General features: G+C 37.8%; 1 protein-coding gene across 4 annotated transcripts in view; it reads right to left on the bottom strand.

The window, feature by feature from the left end:
* UVRAG (UV radiation resistance associated) overlaps nt 1-14,739 on the bottom strand; it is a 295,560-nt gene that overhangs the window by 70,297 nt on the left and 210,524 nt on the right. For all 4 annotated transcript variants that reach the window (XM_049889784.1, XM_049889786.1, XM_049889787.1 and 1 more), the window contains exon 13: nt 11,794-11,872. In XM_049889784.1, the coding sequence (XP_049745741.1) occupies nt 11,794-11,872 (79 nt within the window). The remainder of the gene's footprint in view (nt 1-11,793; nt 11,873-14,739) is intronic.

A 14,739-nucleotide genomic window follows, 5' to 3' on the forward strand; every position in this document is an offset into this window, starting at 1 on the left:
CTAGTAAATTGGTTAATAGTTGATGATTCTTAAAAAAATGAATATATGAACACATAACCAGTCACACGCAATTACAAAAAGGCAGCATATTATCCCTTTAAATACAGAATGGGATTTTGAAAACAAATATCTATGTCTATATAGTTTTTCTGCCTGAATTAAAGTTTATTTAAATAGACTTAAGATACACTGAAATAGAAATAAGTTAATTAACTCTCAACCATTAGGAGGTAACAACAATCTTCTCATTAACTCATTCATCATTTATTCATTTAATAAATATTTATTGAACACAAGCAACATGCCCTGGGAGCTCACAGAGACCACAGTTAAGTTCAGGAGTAACAAATGGTAAATGTATGGTTCCAGGGTATGGTGGTGGCAGGCCAAAAACATCTTCCTTATTCCCACTATTAAGGTAATTTTCTGCTCCAGTTGGGCTAGTCTAGATATACATTATGCAGTTCTTCCTTTGCAACTTGGCTTCCCACCTCCCACCCCCTCACTAGTCAGACACTTTTCATCCTTGAACTTCCAGTTCAGATGCCATATCCCTATGCTGAAGCATTCCCTCTCCATATCAGCCTCATGGGAATGGTTACAAAAACAATGAAAAATGTCACCTACCATTTATTAAGTACCCTTTCTGTGGCCAAACCCTGTGCCACAAACTGAACATACATTGCTTCTAGTCCCTATAACAATGATATGAGGATTTTCCAATTATTAAGAGATAAGGAAATGGAGGGACAGTGAGATTACAGTACATGCCCACGTTCATCCAGATAGTGGTAGTCAGTGGCTGACTGGACGCTCAACTGCCCACTGGGCTCTCCTTGCTGTTAGTCTTACCTGCATTTTGAATAGAACCTCTCCTTCTACAGTGATCACCATGTGCCGTACACTATAGGTTAACTATGGATGCGCACATTTTTTATCCCCCTCCATGACCAAATATAGCACCAAGAGGGTAAAGTCAGCTTTTCACAGGCCTCGCACAGCTCAAACATACAGGTATTTGTGGAATGATGTATATACTAAAGAAAATAACGTGACTTTTCTACTTTTGTAAGAGAAAAAGTTACATATGGGAATAATTTATCATTTTTCAAAGGGAGGATTTAATAAAAAGTCTGCTTCATCTACTCAAAAAACCCACTGCTGTCGAGTTGATTCCTACTCGTAGTGACCCTATAGTTTCCAAAGAGCACCTGGCAGATCTGAACTGCTGCCCTCTTGGTTAGCAGCTGTAGCACTTAACCACTACGCCACCAGGGTTTCCAACAGCATAAAATTTAAATCTGAATTGATTCAGTGGAAAGTCCATAGGACCCACAGAAAAGGGAAGGTAGAAAAAACACATGGGAGATTATAAAGAGAGCAGCTTTCCCACAGCATAAGAGATAGGGTCCCTGTCATTATGAAGTGCTTTAATATTTATCTTACTATATCTTTTATATCTGTAAAATGCCACTCTATAAAAGCCGAACATTAGTATAATGTGTTTATACACGTACTAATATATACATGTAAATATATATTATTGATCATTAATATGGTCACTTTAGCTTTATTTTTAAGAAACACCTGAAGAACAAATATCCAACGTTAGAGGAATGGTTATAATATACGCACAACAATGAAATATTATGAAAATTATAATGAAATATTGACTAAGAGTTTTTAATGAGTTGGGGAAATGCTTGTGTTCAAGTAAAAACAAAAAGGATATAGAACAGTATATATAATATTATATTTGAAAAAGAGAAAGAAGTTTGAAATATCCAGAAGGTACTTGTAAAAGGTAGGGTTGTGGACAATTAAAAAAATTCGATTTTTTATTGTCTACATCTGTGAAAAGAGACGAAGGAAAAGCTCAAGATCATCAGTCAGAATAAGGCCAGGGGTTAACTGTGGAATAGACCATTAAGTGCTCACATGCAAGTTCAAGGTGAAACTGAAGATAGCCAGAACAAGACCACGAGAGCCAAAGTATGACCTTGAGTATATCCCACCTGAATTTAGAGACCATCTCAAAAATAGATTTGATGTGTTGAACACTAATGGCCGAAGACCAGATGAACTGTGGAATGACATCGAGGACATCAGACATGAAGAAAGCAAGAGGTTATTAAAGAGACAGGGAAGAAAGAGAAGACCAAAATGGATGTCTCTGAAAGTTGCTCTTGAACACTGAGTAGCTAAAGCAAAAGGAAGAAATGATGAAGTCAAAGAGCTGACAGAAAATTTCAAAAGGGTGGCTTAGGAAGACAAAGTATTATAATGACATGTGCAAAGACCTAGAGGTAGAAAACCAAAAGTAAAGAACGCGTTTGGCATTTCCCAAGCTGAAAGAACTGAAGAAAAAATTCAAGCCTCGAGTTGCAATACTGAAGGATTCTATGGGAAAAATATTAAACTACGCGGGAAGCATCAATAGAAGATGGAAGGAGTACACAGAGTCACTATACCAAGAAGAATTGGCTGATGTTCAACCATTTCAGGAGGCAGCATATGATCAGGAACCAATGGTACTGAAGGAAGAAGTCCAAGGTACACGGAAGGAACTGGTGAACAACAAGGCTCCAGGAACTGACGGAATATCAGTTGAGATGTTTCAACAAACTGATGCAGCACTAGAAGTGCTCACCCATCTATGCCAAGAAATTTGGAAGACAGCTATCTGGCTGACTGAATAGAAGAGATCCATATTTATGCCCATTCCCAAGAAAAGTGATCCAACCAAATGCAGAAATTACTGAACAATATCATTAATATCACACACAAGTAAAATTTTGCTGAAGATCATTCAAAAGTGGCTGTAGCAGTATATTGACAGGGAACTGCCAGAAATTCAAGCTGGATTCAGAAGGGGACAGGAAATCAGGGATATCATTGCTGATATCAGATGGATCCCGGCCAAAAGCAGAGAATACCACACAGATGTTTACCTGTGTTTTATTGACTATGCAAAGGCATTTGACTATGTGGATCATAACAAATTATGGATAACATTGTGAACAACGGGAATTCCAGAACACTTTAATTGTGCTCATGAGGAACCTGTACATAAATCAAGAGGCAGTCATTCGAACACAAGGGTATACTCTGTGTTTTAATGTCAAGGAAGGTGTGTGTCAGGGTTGTATCCCTTCACCATACCTATTCAATCTGTATTGCTGAGCAAATAATCCAAGAAGCTGGACTATATGAAGAAGAACAGGGCATCAGGATTGGAGGAAGACTCATTAACAACCTGTGTTATGTAGATGACACAGCCTTGTTTGCTGAGAGTGAAGAGGACTTGAAGCATTTACTGATGAATATCAAAGACGATAGCCTTCAGTAGGGATTTCACCTCAACATAAAACAAAAATCCTCACAACTGGATCAATAAGCAACACCATTACAAATGGAGAAAAGACTGAAGTTATCAAGGATTTCATTTTACTTGGATCCACAATCAACAGCCATGGAAGCAGCAGTCAAGAAATCAAAAGACGCACTGCATTGGGCAAATCAGCTGCAAAAGACCTCTTTAAAGTGTTGAAAAGCAAGGATGTCACCTTGAAGACTAAGGTGCATCTCAGCCAAGCCATGGTGTTTTCAATCGCCTCCTATGCATGCGAAAGCTGGATGATGAATAAGGAAAACCGAAGAAGAATTGATGCCTTTGAATTGTGGTGCTGGAGAAGAATACCGTGGACTGCCAAAATAATGAACAAATCTGTCTTGGAAGAAGTACAAACAGAATGCTCCTTGGAAGCAAGGGTGGCGAGATTACGTCTCACATACTTGGGACATGTTATCAGGAGGGATCAGTCCCTGGAGAAGGACACCATACTCGGTAAAAGTGGAGGCCAGAGAAAAAGAGGAAGACCCTTAACAGATGCACTGACATAGTGGCTGCGACAATAGGCTCAAGCATGACAACAATTGTGGGGATGGCACAGGACCAGGCTTATGAGTTGGAGCTAACTTGACGGCACCTAACAGCAGCAATCTTCTTACAAACTTCAAAATTTCACTGGTATGTATTATTTCATACATTTAGGGTGATAGAGGCATAAGATAGACATAAATTTTATATTGAATATAATTTAGAGTCCAGAAATAAACTCTCACATTTATGGTTAATTAGTTTTTGACAAGGATATCAAACAAATGGTGCTGGGACAAATGAATATTCACACGCAAAAGTATGACTTTGGACCCCTTCCTTACACCATACACGAAAATTAATTCAAAATTGATCTCAGACCTAAATGTAAGAGCTAAACCCATAAAACTCCTAGAAGAAAATCTAAAAGTAAATCCCTGTGACCTTGGGTTAGAATAGACTTTCTTAGATACAACACTAAAAGTACATGCAACAGATGAGAAAATAAATAATTTGAACTTCATCAAAATTTAAAACTTTTGGGCTTCAAAGGCACCATCAAGAAAGTGAAAACACAATCTGCAGTATGGAACAAAATGCTTGCAAATCACATATCTGAGAAGGGACTTGTACCCAGAATATATAAGGAACTCTTACAACTCAATAATAAAGATAAATAATACAATTTAAAATTGGGCAAAGGATCTGAATAAACATTTCTCCAAAAAAGATATACAAATGGCCAAGAAATTAGCCATTACCAAACCAATCCCGTTGCCAGTTCCAACTCACAGCAACCCTATCGGACAGAGTAGAACTGCCCCATAGGGTTTCCAAGGAGCAGCTGGTAAATTTGAACTGCTGACCTTTCAATTAGCAGCCAAGCTCTTACCACAACGAGATACCACTTTACGCCCATTAGGACAGCTGTGATAAAAAAGAGAAAATAGTAACCGTTGAGGAGGACATAGAGAAATGGAAACCCTAATACTTTGCTGGTGGGAATATAAAATAGTATCGCCACTTTAGAAAACAGTCTGGTAGTTTCTCAAAATGTTAAACATAGTTACCATGTTACTGTTGTTAAGTACAGTTGAGGCAATTTTAATTAATAGCGATCCCATATAACAGACAAGAACTGCCTCACAGGGTTTTTTAGGCTATAGTCTTTATGGGAGCAGATCGTCAAGTCTTTTTCCTCCTGCAGAGCCACCGGATGGGTCTGAGCCATCAACCTCCTGGTTATGAAGCTGAGCACTTAACCACTGCACCACCAGGGGTCCTTAGAGTTACCATATGGCCCAACGATTCCACTCCTAGGCATAATATCCAAGAGTAATGAAAACATACGTTCCCACAAAAAGTTATATACAAATGCTCATAGTAGCATTGTTCTTAACTGCTAAAAAGTGGAAACAACCCCAGTGTCCATCAACTGATGAATGGTTAAATAAAATGTGGTATACCCATACAATGGAAAATTATTTGGTAATAAAAAGGAATGAAGTGCTGATACATGCTCCACCACGGATGAACCCTGAAAACATTATATTAACACCAAAAAGCAAGTCATAAAAGACCACATTTTGTACGATTTCATTTGTATGAAATGTGCAGAATAGGAAAATGTATAGAGGCAGAAAGTAGACTGGTGTCTGCCTAGGGTTGCCAGATTGAGGGGAAACGTGAGTGGTTGCTAATAGGAGGTTTCTTCTGGGGGGAGGTGGGCAATGAAAAAGACCTAAAATTAACTGTGGTGATGGTTATACAATTCTGTAAACATACTAGAAAACACTGAACTGTATACTTTAAATGGGTGAATTGTGTAGTATGTAAATTATATCTCAATAATTTTTTTTTTTTTAAAGATACAGGACTCTTTCTAAAGAACTTCCACTCCATTACTGGCAAATTTTGTAGGCAAAGGGGAAAAAGGCATTTTGACTATTAAAACATCCTTGGAATTTGCATTTCCAATTCCAAGAATTAAGAAAATAAAATTACATTTTCTCCCAATGTGTCATATACATGGGACTGTACGGTGAAGAAATAGACATGAATTTAAGTGGCTGGGTGTAAGCTGGCAGTGGTCCCTTCCAAATAGCTGTGCACTGCAGGCCCCAGGAGTAGTCGAGTTTTAGAGAAAGACCATGTACTTGGCAGAAAAGGGGTTCCAACTGTTCTGGAGGGAGAGGCTACTTTTACTTTCCATGAAGTCTTAAAATAACCTGGGAAAGAGAGGTAGTAGGGTAGAAGGGAGGGAGTTCATGAAGTCGCTACATTCTAACCACAGCTGTGCTACTTAACTCATGTTCTCAAGGGTCTCATCTGTAAAATGTGAATAACTTTCTGTGCCCTATCAACCTCACAGGATTGTAAGAAGGCACAAATTAAGAAAAAAAAAAAAAAAAAAGTGAAATACAGCAGGATTTGACCTTCAAAAGATTTGGTCTTGAATTCTGATTTCCATTGAATTGTTTTGTCACTCTCGGTAAGTTAGCATAGCAGAAATGCTATTTCTTATCTCTAAGATAGACCTGGAGCTCTAGTGGCAGAGTGTTCAAGAGCTCAGCTGCCAATAGAAAAGGCTGGCAGTTCGAATCCATTAGCTGTTCCTTGGAAACCCTATGGGGAAGTTTTACTCCATCCTGTAGGGTTGCTATGAGTCAGAATTGACTCGATAGCAACGAGTTAAGACAGACCTGGGTCAATATCCTTCACAGAGTATGAAATGAGATACCAAGGCAAAAGTATACCAAAAGCCATTACATTCAATACAAATGTAAATCATCATTATTATTTGTAAAGTCTATTCTCAAGGTATTTCTATTAACTACCTGAGCTTTGAGGAAAGGAGAGAAAAGCCAAAAGCCAAAGCAAAGAATCCACTAATAGCTGCTGGCCTTGTGACTTGCACTGCACAGCAATTACTAGAATTCAGATTGGTAACTCTATTATATTTCCACACCTGGGGAGCTGATGTATGTATGCGTCTTGGTTCATCAGACTACACGCAACTGAGGGGTTTCATAGGCAATCAGGATGGCCACATTCTCAAGGACAGCAGTTTTCAAACTTTTTGGTCTCAAGATCCCTTTACATTCCTAAGATTACTGAGAATCCCAAAGAGCTTTAGTTTATTTGGATCATATCTATCAACGTCTACCATATTAGAAATTAAAAGTGAGAAAAATTTTAAATATTTATTAATTCATTTAAAAATAACTATGAAAAAAAGCCGTTACTTCTTAAGATAAATAATATTTTTAATGAAAAACAAGTATATTTTCCAAAAAGAAAAATTTAGTGAGATGAGTGCTATTGTTTTACATTTTTGTAAGTCTCTTTAATGTCAGGCTTAACAGAAGACAGCTGGATCCTCATACTTGCTTCTGCATTCAATTTGTTACCAAATGTTATTTTGTAAGAAAATCCAGGCTCACACAGATATGCAGTTGGAAAAGGGAGGAGTATTTTAATAGCCTTTTCAGATAATTGTGGATATTCTTCTTTGATACTACTCTCCAAATGAACAATTAGTAGTTTCTTAAAGGTTATAGCAAGGTAGAATCTGAAACCATATCAATAAGCTTTTCATACTCCGTTACATTAAAATCCACTGGCCTTTTTCACACTTTGAAGGGATCTTTACCCGTGCATCATATGGAAAATATTGGTTCACTGAGTTATACAGATTTTCCAGTGTTAACACATTCCATTATATAATATTCTAAAAATCACATTTGTTAATATCACTACTGACCTCATCAAAATAAGTCTCTAAGGATTGAGAAGTTGTCAATCTCATGGTGGCAAACACAAATTTCCCAAAATTCTAATTTTCTTTCAAAATCTTGGATGTTATCATTAGTTGATTTCCTTTAAGTGACAGCCACACTTTGGTCACTTTTGAGAAAATGTATGCCAAATACCAACACATGAATAACCACAGACTGTCATTTTCCCTTGAACCTAACTCAGAGTATAGCATAGAGTAGATGCTCACCAAATACCCGTTGAATAATCAATTTTAAGCATGTCATTTAACGTTTCTGGATCTCAGTTTCTTATGCTGTGTGATGAGGCTATTATCACTATTAACTCCTTTATTAAACATCTCCAGAGAACATACAATGGCTCAGGCATTGTGCTTGCCAACAGAAATATCACAACGCACAAAACAGTTATCCTCTATGTACTCAAGGAACTTTCAATCTAAAGATTCTTTTCTATCTGGGAATATTGTGTTCTTTGATTCTGTGCACTTTTAGGAAGGAGATACATAGAATGACGAAGTATATGGAAGTAAGGGAAATCTCTGCCAACCTGGTAGATTATGTGATACCACACTGCGATGACAGATGTCAAAAGCCATACTGTCTTCGAATTCATTTAACATTATATGCCTTTTCTCCTTTGCAGGGTGATGGTGAGGATCTAATGGACGTATATGTAAGCACTTCACAAACTATAAATCTCTCCACAAATGTAAGGCCATTTTTATTTTACTACTATTTATGCTCAAGAAACTAGAAGCAAACAACCGTGCTCTACACAAATTCTTATATAATGTACTTATAAACTTCCTGACAATTATGGCAGGACCTGGCTTTTTATTTTTAAATCAATGTTTATTATACTCTACCTGAATTTTGACAGGCTCATTTGTACAGTGTTATATGCTGACCAATGAGGAAGACTATTTCTAGCCAAGGGGGCTGGCACTTGACAAACATTAGTAAATGGTGCTGAAAACAAGGCATTTTGCTTTATTCACTTTCTGTACCCAGAGCGGCACACACACACACACACCTTTAGACAGGAAGAGGGCAAGCAGACCTTACCAATCCTCTCAGCTCTTCAACAACACTTAAGGATTTCTACTTGAAGGCCTGTGTTTCTAAGCTTATACTTTTCAAAACTTGGGCTGGACTGATCCCAAATACTGAAGTAACAAATATTACTAAATTCTGTCATTTCCTCCACCAAAAAAGTGATTTTACTACTACTTCTGGTTGTGATGAAAGGTTCTATTGACTATTCAAATCCTCGAGCACGTTATGGATGTAGTATTAAATGACTTCACTCCTTTTTCTTTGGCACTTTAACACATGCCAGTGCTTTCATCCACCTCCACTAACGTGGCTTATAAATTATTGAGGTGGGGCGATTTTAATAGTATGATTTTTTTCACATCTCTAGAGATGGGGTACAAATGAGACTGGCTGAGAAGACAAGCTCCCCTTTGACAACATATATGCATATAAAAATAAACCTTCAAAAGCTAGAAATACCTTATTGATATAATGCCTGGTTAGGATCCGTAATAATTAATGGTTACAAATCAAATGTGAAAAAGTGATGTTAGTGAGGTCAAAGATAAAACACTTCCCACGAAATACCAAGACATAGAACAGACAGCTTAAGTGAAGAAAATTAATGGTCACACATTTGCTAGAAGCTTCTGTCTAAATATTCAAAGGAAATTTCCTGAATGAACTTTGAAACCTAAGAAAATCTGTGTATAAGTTTATTGCCCTCTCCGTTTAAAATCACCACCTGTAAACCCATTGCTGTCAAGTCCATTCAGGTTCATAGTAGCCCTATAGGACAGAGGCTAGGGTTTTCAAGGCTGTGATCTTCACCGAAGCAGACAGCCACATCTTTCTCCTGTGGAGTGGCTGACCGGTTCAAACCACTGACCTCTCGGTTAGCAGCTGAGCACTTAACTACTGCGCCACCAGGTTGCCTTAAAATCACCACAATAGTAATAAAAGAACACTAGACGGCAAGACAGTTGCTCCCTATGGATTTATAGCAGTTAGTTTATCCAACACACTCACACACAATCTCTAAATTTTCCCAAAAAAGTGCACAAAGTTGGAGAGGTACAAAATTACAAGAAGTAATGCATTTCTTAAACAGATGAATAACAGCAGCTCAGCATACTTGGGGCCTTGGATCAGTTAAGAAATACAGGGTGAACAAAGTCAGTGGCTGCTTTCCTTTCAGGCCACTTGGAAAGTACTCCAAAGTTGGAAGCAAACAGGTGCTAGTGCTAAGAGTCTGGCGTGCAGTGGCTGACCTTCCTAAATTTTCCACTCCGCACAGTCAGCTACCAGCTTGGTTTTGTTCTCAAAGCAGGCTAGGCTTTCTTAGCATCCCTTTAGACCAACCTTTGATATTGTTATTGGGCCTGGAGAAGAAATGGGTGTGTGTGTACATAGGCATGTGAGTGTGTGTGTTTGAAATGGGGATTTATGAGGAAATCCAGGCATTTTGGCCCCAGCCTTAATCAGGAGCAGGTTTCATCTGAAAGCTTCCAACAGACTCCTGAACTTAGATCCTACGTACCCATAGGAAGACACAGAAAATAGGCCAGAAGAGAAGAATCTCTGAACTCAGATGAGAACTTTGGTTTACTCAGTGATGCTAATCTTAATGACATTCTGGTTCCCAGACTATGGACCACTAGTATTTGTGAGCTCTGTCCCACTATGGCTGGCTTCACAGGTGGCACTCTCTAATTTACTTAGACTTCTTTCTTCCTTACTGGACTCTTAGTCTGGGCACTCCTTGACCAGTTCTATGACAGCACTGCCTTTTCCATGGTATGACAAAGCTGCGATCAGTAGAGCATGAGCTAGGTAGCCTCAAAATTAAGAGTCCTGTCTCTTAGGCTGAAATACCTGTCTGCATAAGATAGAGGAAGGGAAAGCATTGTTGTGGAAGAACTGTACATGGAGAGGTAAGTGGGTCAGAGACTGTTAGCAAAGCTACTTGCCTGGAGTGAAGAAAATGAAATGCAACAGAAATAACAATAAAAAGCAGTATGATTGAGAGGACCATGAGTGTGAGGTTGTGAAGCAAATAACTGAGGACTGAAAACTAGAAAACGGTCTATCAGAAAACTATATGAATCTTAATAAAAGTCATATTAAAAAATTTTAAACTGAGGTTTACTGAGGGGAAGAGAGGCAATGATGACACCATATGGAAGAATAATTCTAGATCTATTGGGCATGAATAAGGTAATTGTTCAGCAAGTCTTTAGACTGACATGGATAAAAGGCAATACATGCTCATAAAAAACAAAAGCATCACAAATCTTATTGCTTCTATAAAACTGAAAGGTCTAAGGATATAGCTGATAATGTATTTAAATGACAGCCAAACCTTGGGACCTCATCCATGTGATGTTCCAATTGGAAGGATGTCTAAATAAAAACAAAGCACTAGAGCTAGTCTGCCTTTACAACTAGGAAATTTATGGAATGTCTACTTCCTTGAAGTAGAGCCAAGTGTGCTAAAGAAATGCTGCATATTTCTTTCAGAAAAATGCAAACTCAGGCATCTGATATTCTTTCTATGACATGTGGAAAGGCATTACTTAAGTGGGATACTAACTGGTGTGATGTTGAGAGCGCCACAAAAAAATCCAAGGAGAGTTGGAAGGACCATGTGCTTGGTCTTTCCTTTTTCGCCCAGGATAAAGGCAAGGAGACCATTAAGGACTTGCCAAAGGCACTGAATTTTCACTCCATAAACAACTTCCAATGCAAAATAAGTTCCTAGGACTACTTAGATGTGTGAGAAGAAAGCTGTTACCAGTCAAGCAGCAGGGGCAAGATGTAATAAACCCACACATTCAAGTACTGTCTGCCAGCAAGTAACAACACAGAAACGGGCTTCTGAGGTTGGCAGGAGGATCCTAGTTTGTACCCATTGCTTCTTTGTAGTCATTATAATGGCATGGAATAAGACTGTTACCAAAAAACAACTTTGCACTATCAATCCAACTACTTAAATAAAAGGGTTGACTGCAGTATTTATTTATACAGGAAAGGGTTATTCTTAGCAATCCAAGGAAGCAGATTGGATGTGGGAAGTAGGAGTGAACACGGGCTACTTACCTGTGCTATATTTTTGTTCAGAAGATAGACACCGTAATCAAACTGCAGCTTCTCTCCTCCTTTTGGATATAGTGGAAACCTGAGAAAAGTAAAGAAAGATCAGAAGTTTTTCTAAACTAAGTAAAAATAATCTCCAAGTTGTTGGCAAAGGCTGAAGTTTTTCTAGATAGAGAATAAACATCTGAAGAATTGGACTAAATTATTTCATTATAGTTAGTCACTGTAACCTACTATCTTAACATCTTTATAATATTAGTCATATCAGAACAATGGCTACCCTCTTTCAACGGAACAATAGGTCATGCAACAAGGGACTAATGTAAGAAAGTAAACCACCAACCCTAGGGAGTTGAGGCTACTCTTCTTGTTTACATTTCATAAGGTTGCCACTCTAAGATTAAGATGTAGAAAATGTTTCGTGTAATACCTTAGATCTAACACCTCAACTTCTACTAAATGGGAAAGGAAGATTAAGGAAAACAAATCAAACTTGAGAACGGTACTAAGATTTCTGTTGCTGTTTAAGTGGCTAGTCAAATCAACAGGACCCAGTAAGAGCCAAAATCCATTCATATTGGATGAGGTTGGCTATTTGGATGTTACCTCCCCAAGGCAACATGCCCATGGATAGAGCTCTCAGTCGACTTTCCATTTTAACCTGACTCATTGCAGCAAGAAAGGCATGAGCTCTGTGGATCTTCATAAAGGTGATGAGCTATCTTAGGGAGTAAGTTTCTCTCACTATTTCTCTTTCCCTACCCCTGCAAATTAAGAAGAAAAGGTTAGAATACACCTTATATTCTAATCATTTTTTTTTTTCTGATCTGAAGACCAAGCATAAGTTTGATCCTCTGAAACTAACTGACTTCTGTACAAACAGATCAATCATAGCTCTCAAGAATGAACTAATCTTACTGAAGTAAATGGTAGCTGACAATTATTGGATATTCTTCATTTCCATTGTTTTTAATTGCCTGGAGGAAAGTTATAGTCTGTAAAATTTGGAGGATATTGTTTTCTAGGAAAAGTGAAAGCAAGGAAACAATTTAATAGCTTTATATAAAATTCTCAAGGGGGGCTGTTACACAGTATGAAAAAGGTAAACTGGTTGTGTTGTAAAATTATAGGCATTAGGGAGCAAGCAAGGTCGTGAACTGTATTCTCTACTAAAGGAACACCAAATACTTCACACACTCGTCAAGATACCTCTCTGTATTTAATTGAAGCAGTGAAAAATAAACTAGGACATGTGGTTTGGCCAAAATTGAGATGCATAAAAATGGCAGCAAAGCAAATTCCAATAAGCAAAGTACAACACCAGGTTTTTGCAGGGTGTCTTGGAATCATTCAAATTCACATTGGCTAGCTTGCAAAAGAAACTACCTAATTGCAAAGACATAACAATAGGGACTTTGGAGCAAGCTACCAGAGTATTAAAGCTCTGTACTGTGTAGCTGTTGTTCCATAAAAGCATCACATGTATACCATCTACAGAGCTCTCCAAACCCACAGCTACCTCCATCTTCAAGCTTTAAATACAGAAACTGTTTTGTATGTTGGAAGAGTAACTTGAGGTTAGTATACACTGAAAATCAAGCTTCTACATTCCTGAAAAATGGATCTCACAAAATCAACCTCGTTACTACTTCACCGGGACTTCTTAACACAAAGAGCCTCAAGGTGTGTCTATAATATTAAAATAGAAATCTAATGAGCAATTACAGCCGAAGGCTCAAATAGGGCAATGTTAAGACGGGGCAAATATTAAAAGAGCTCACATTTTATAGTGCTTTCAAATTCTCAGTGGGTCACTTCAAGTTGAACAGTACGAAAGCTTATAACTATTACACATTTATCTTACTTAACAACAGTATGTGGATTCATAGATATATTAAACAATCTAGAAAAATGGAGCCCCTTTTATAGGATAAAACCTATTACCATCAAGACATAAGATACAAATCAAAGGCATTTTATTTCAATATAGATGGAGAATCACATCAGCAAACTGTAAAAGTCAGATAAGAATGCGGCCGTACAAGCACAACCAGGAAAATGTCCTTAACGTCATGAAATAGGACTTACTAAAGGGGAGTATTACAACAAATACCTGGAGGAAGAACTATACATTTCCTATTATTACACTCTTAGATAAAAGGCAATTAGAATGGCCAATATTAAATTAATTTCCAAATATGCATCTGTTTGAAAAATTTACTGGCTCTACCTGATGAGATAGATATTAATGATATTGTTTGATAATTTCCATTCGGTTGGATCACCTTTCTTAGGAACAGGCATAAATATGGATCTCTCCCCGTCAGTTGGTTAGGAAGCTGTCTTCCAAATTTCTTGGCATAGACAAGTGAGCATTTCCAGCACTGCATCCATTTGTTGAAACATCTCAATTGGTATTCCATCAATCCCTGAAGCCTTGTTTTTTGAAAATGCCTTCAAGTGCAGTTTGGATTTCTTTCTTCAGTACCATCGGTTCCCGATCATATGCTACCCTCCTGAAATGGTTGAATGTCGACCAATTCTTTTTGGTAAAGTGACTCTGTCTATTCCTTCCATCTTCTTTTGATGCTCCCTGTGTCTTTCAGTATTTGGCCCATAGAATCCTTCACTATTGCAACTTGAGGCTTGAATTTTTTCTTCAGTTCTTTCAGCTTGAGAAATGCCGAGCATGTTTTTCCCTTTTGGTTTTCTAGCTCCAGGTCTTTGCACATGTCATTGTAATGCTTTACTTTATCTTCTCAAGACACCTTTTGAAATCTGTTCAGCTCTTTGACTTCATCATTTCTTCCATTCACTTTAGCTGCTTAAGGTTCACGAGCAAGTTTCAGAGTCTCTTCTGGTATCCATATTGGTCTTTTCTTTCTTTCCTGCCTTCTCAATGACCTCTTGCTTTCTTCATGTATGATGTCCTTGATGTCATTCCACAAC

The sequence above is a fragment of the Elephas maximus genome, chromosome 7 (assembly GCF_024166365.1).
Source record: "Elephas maximus indicus isolate mEleMax1 chromosome 7, mEleMax1 primary haplotype, whole genome shotgun sequence".
In the NCBI taxonomy this organism is placed as follows: Eukaryota; Metazoa; Chordata; class Mammalia; order Proboscidea; family Elephantidae; genus Elephas; species Elephas maximus.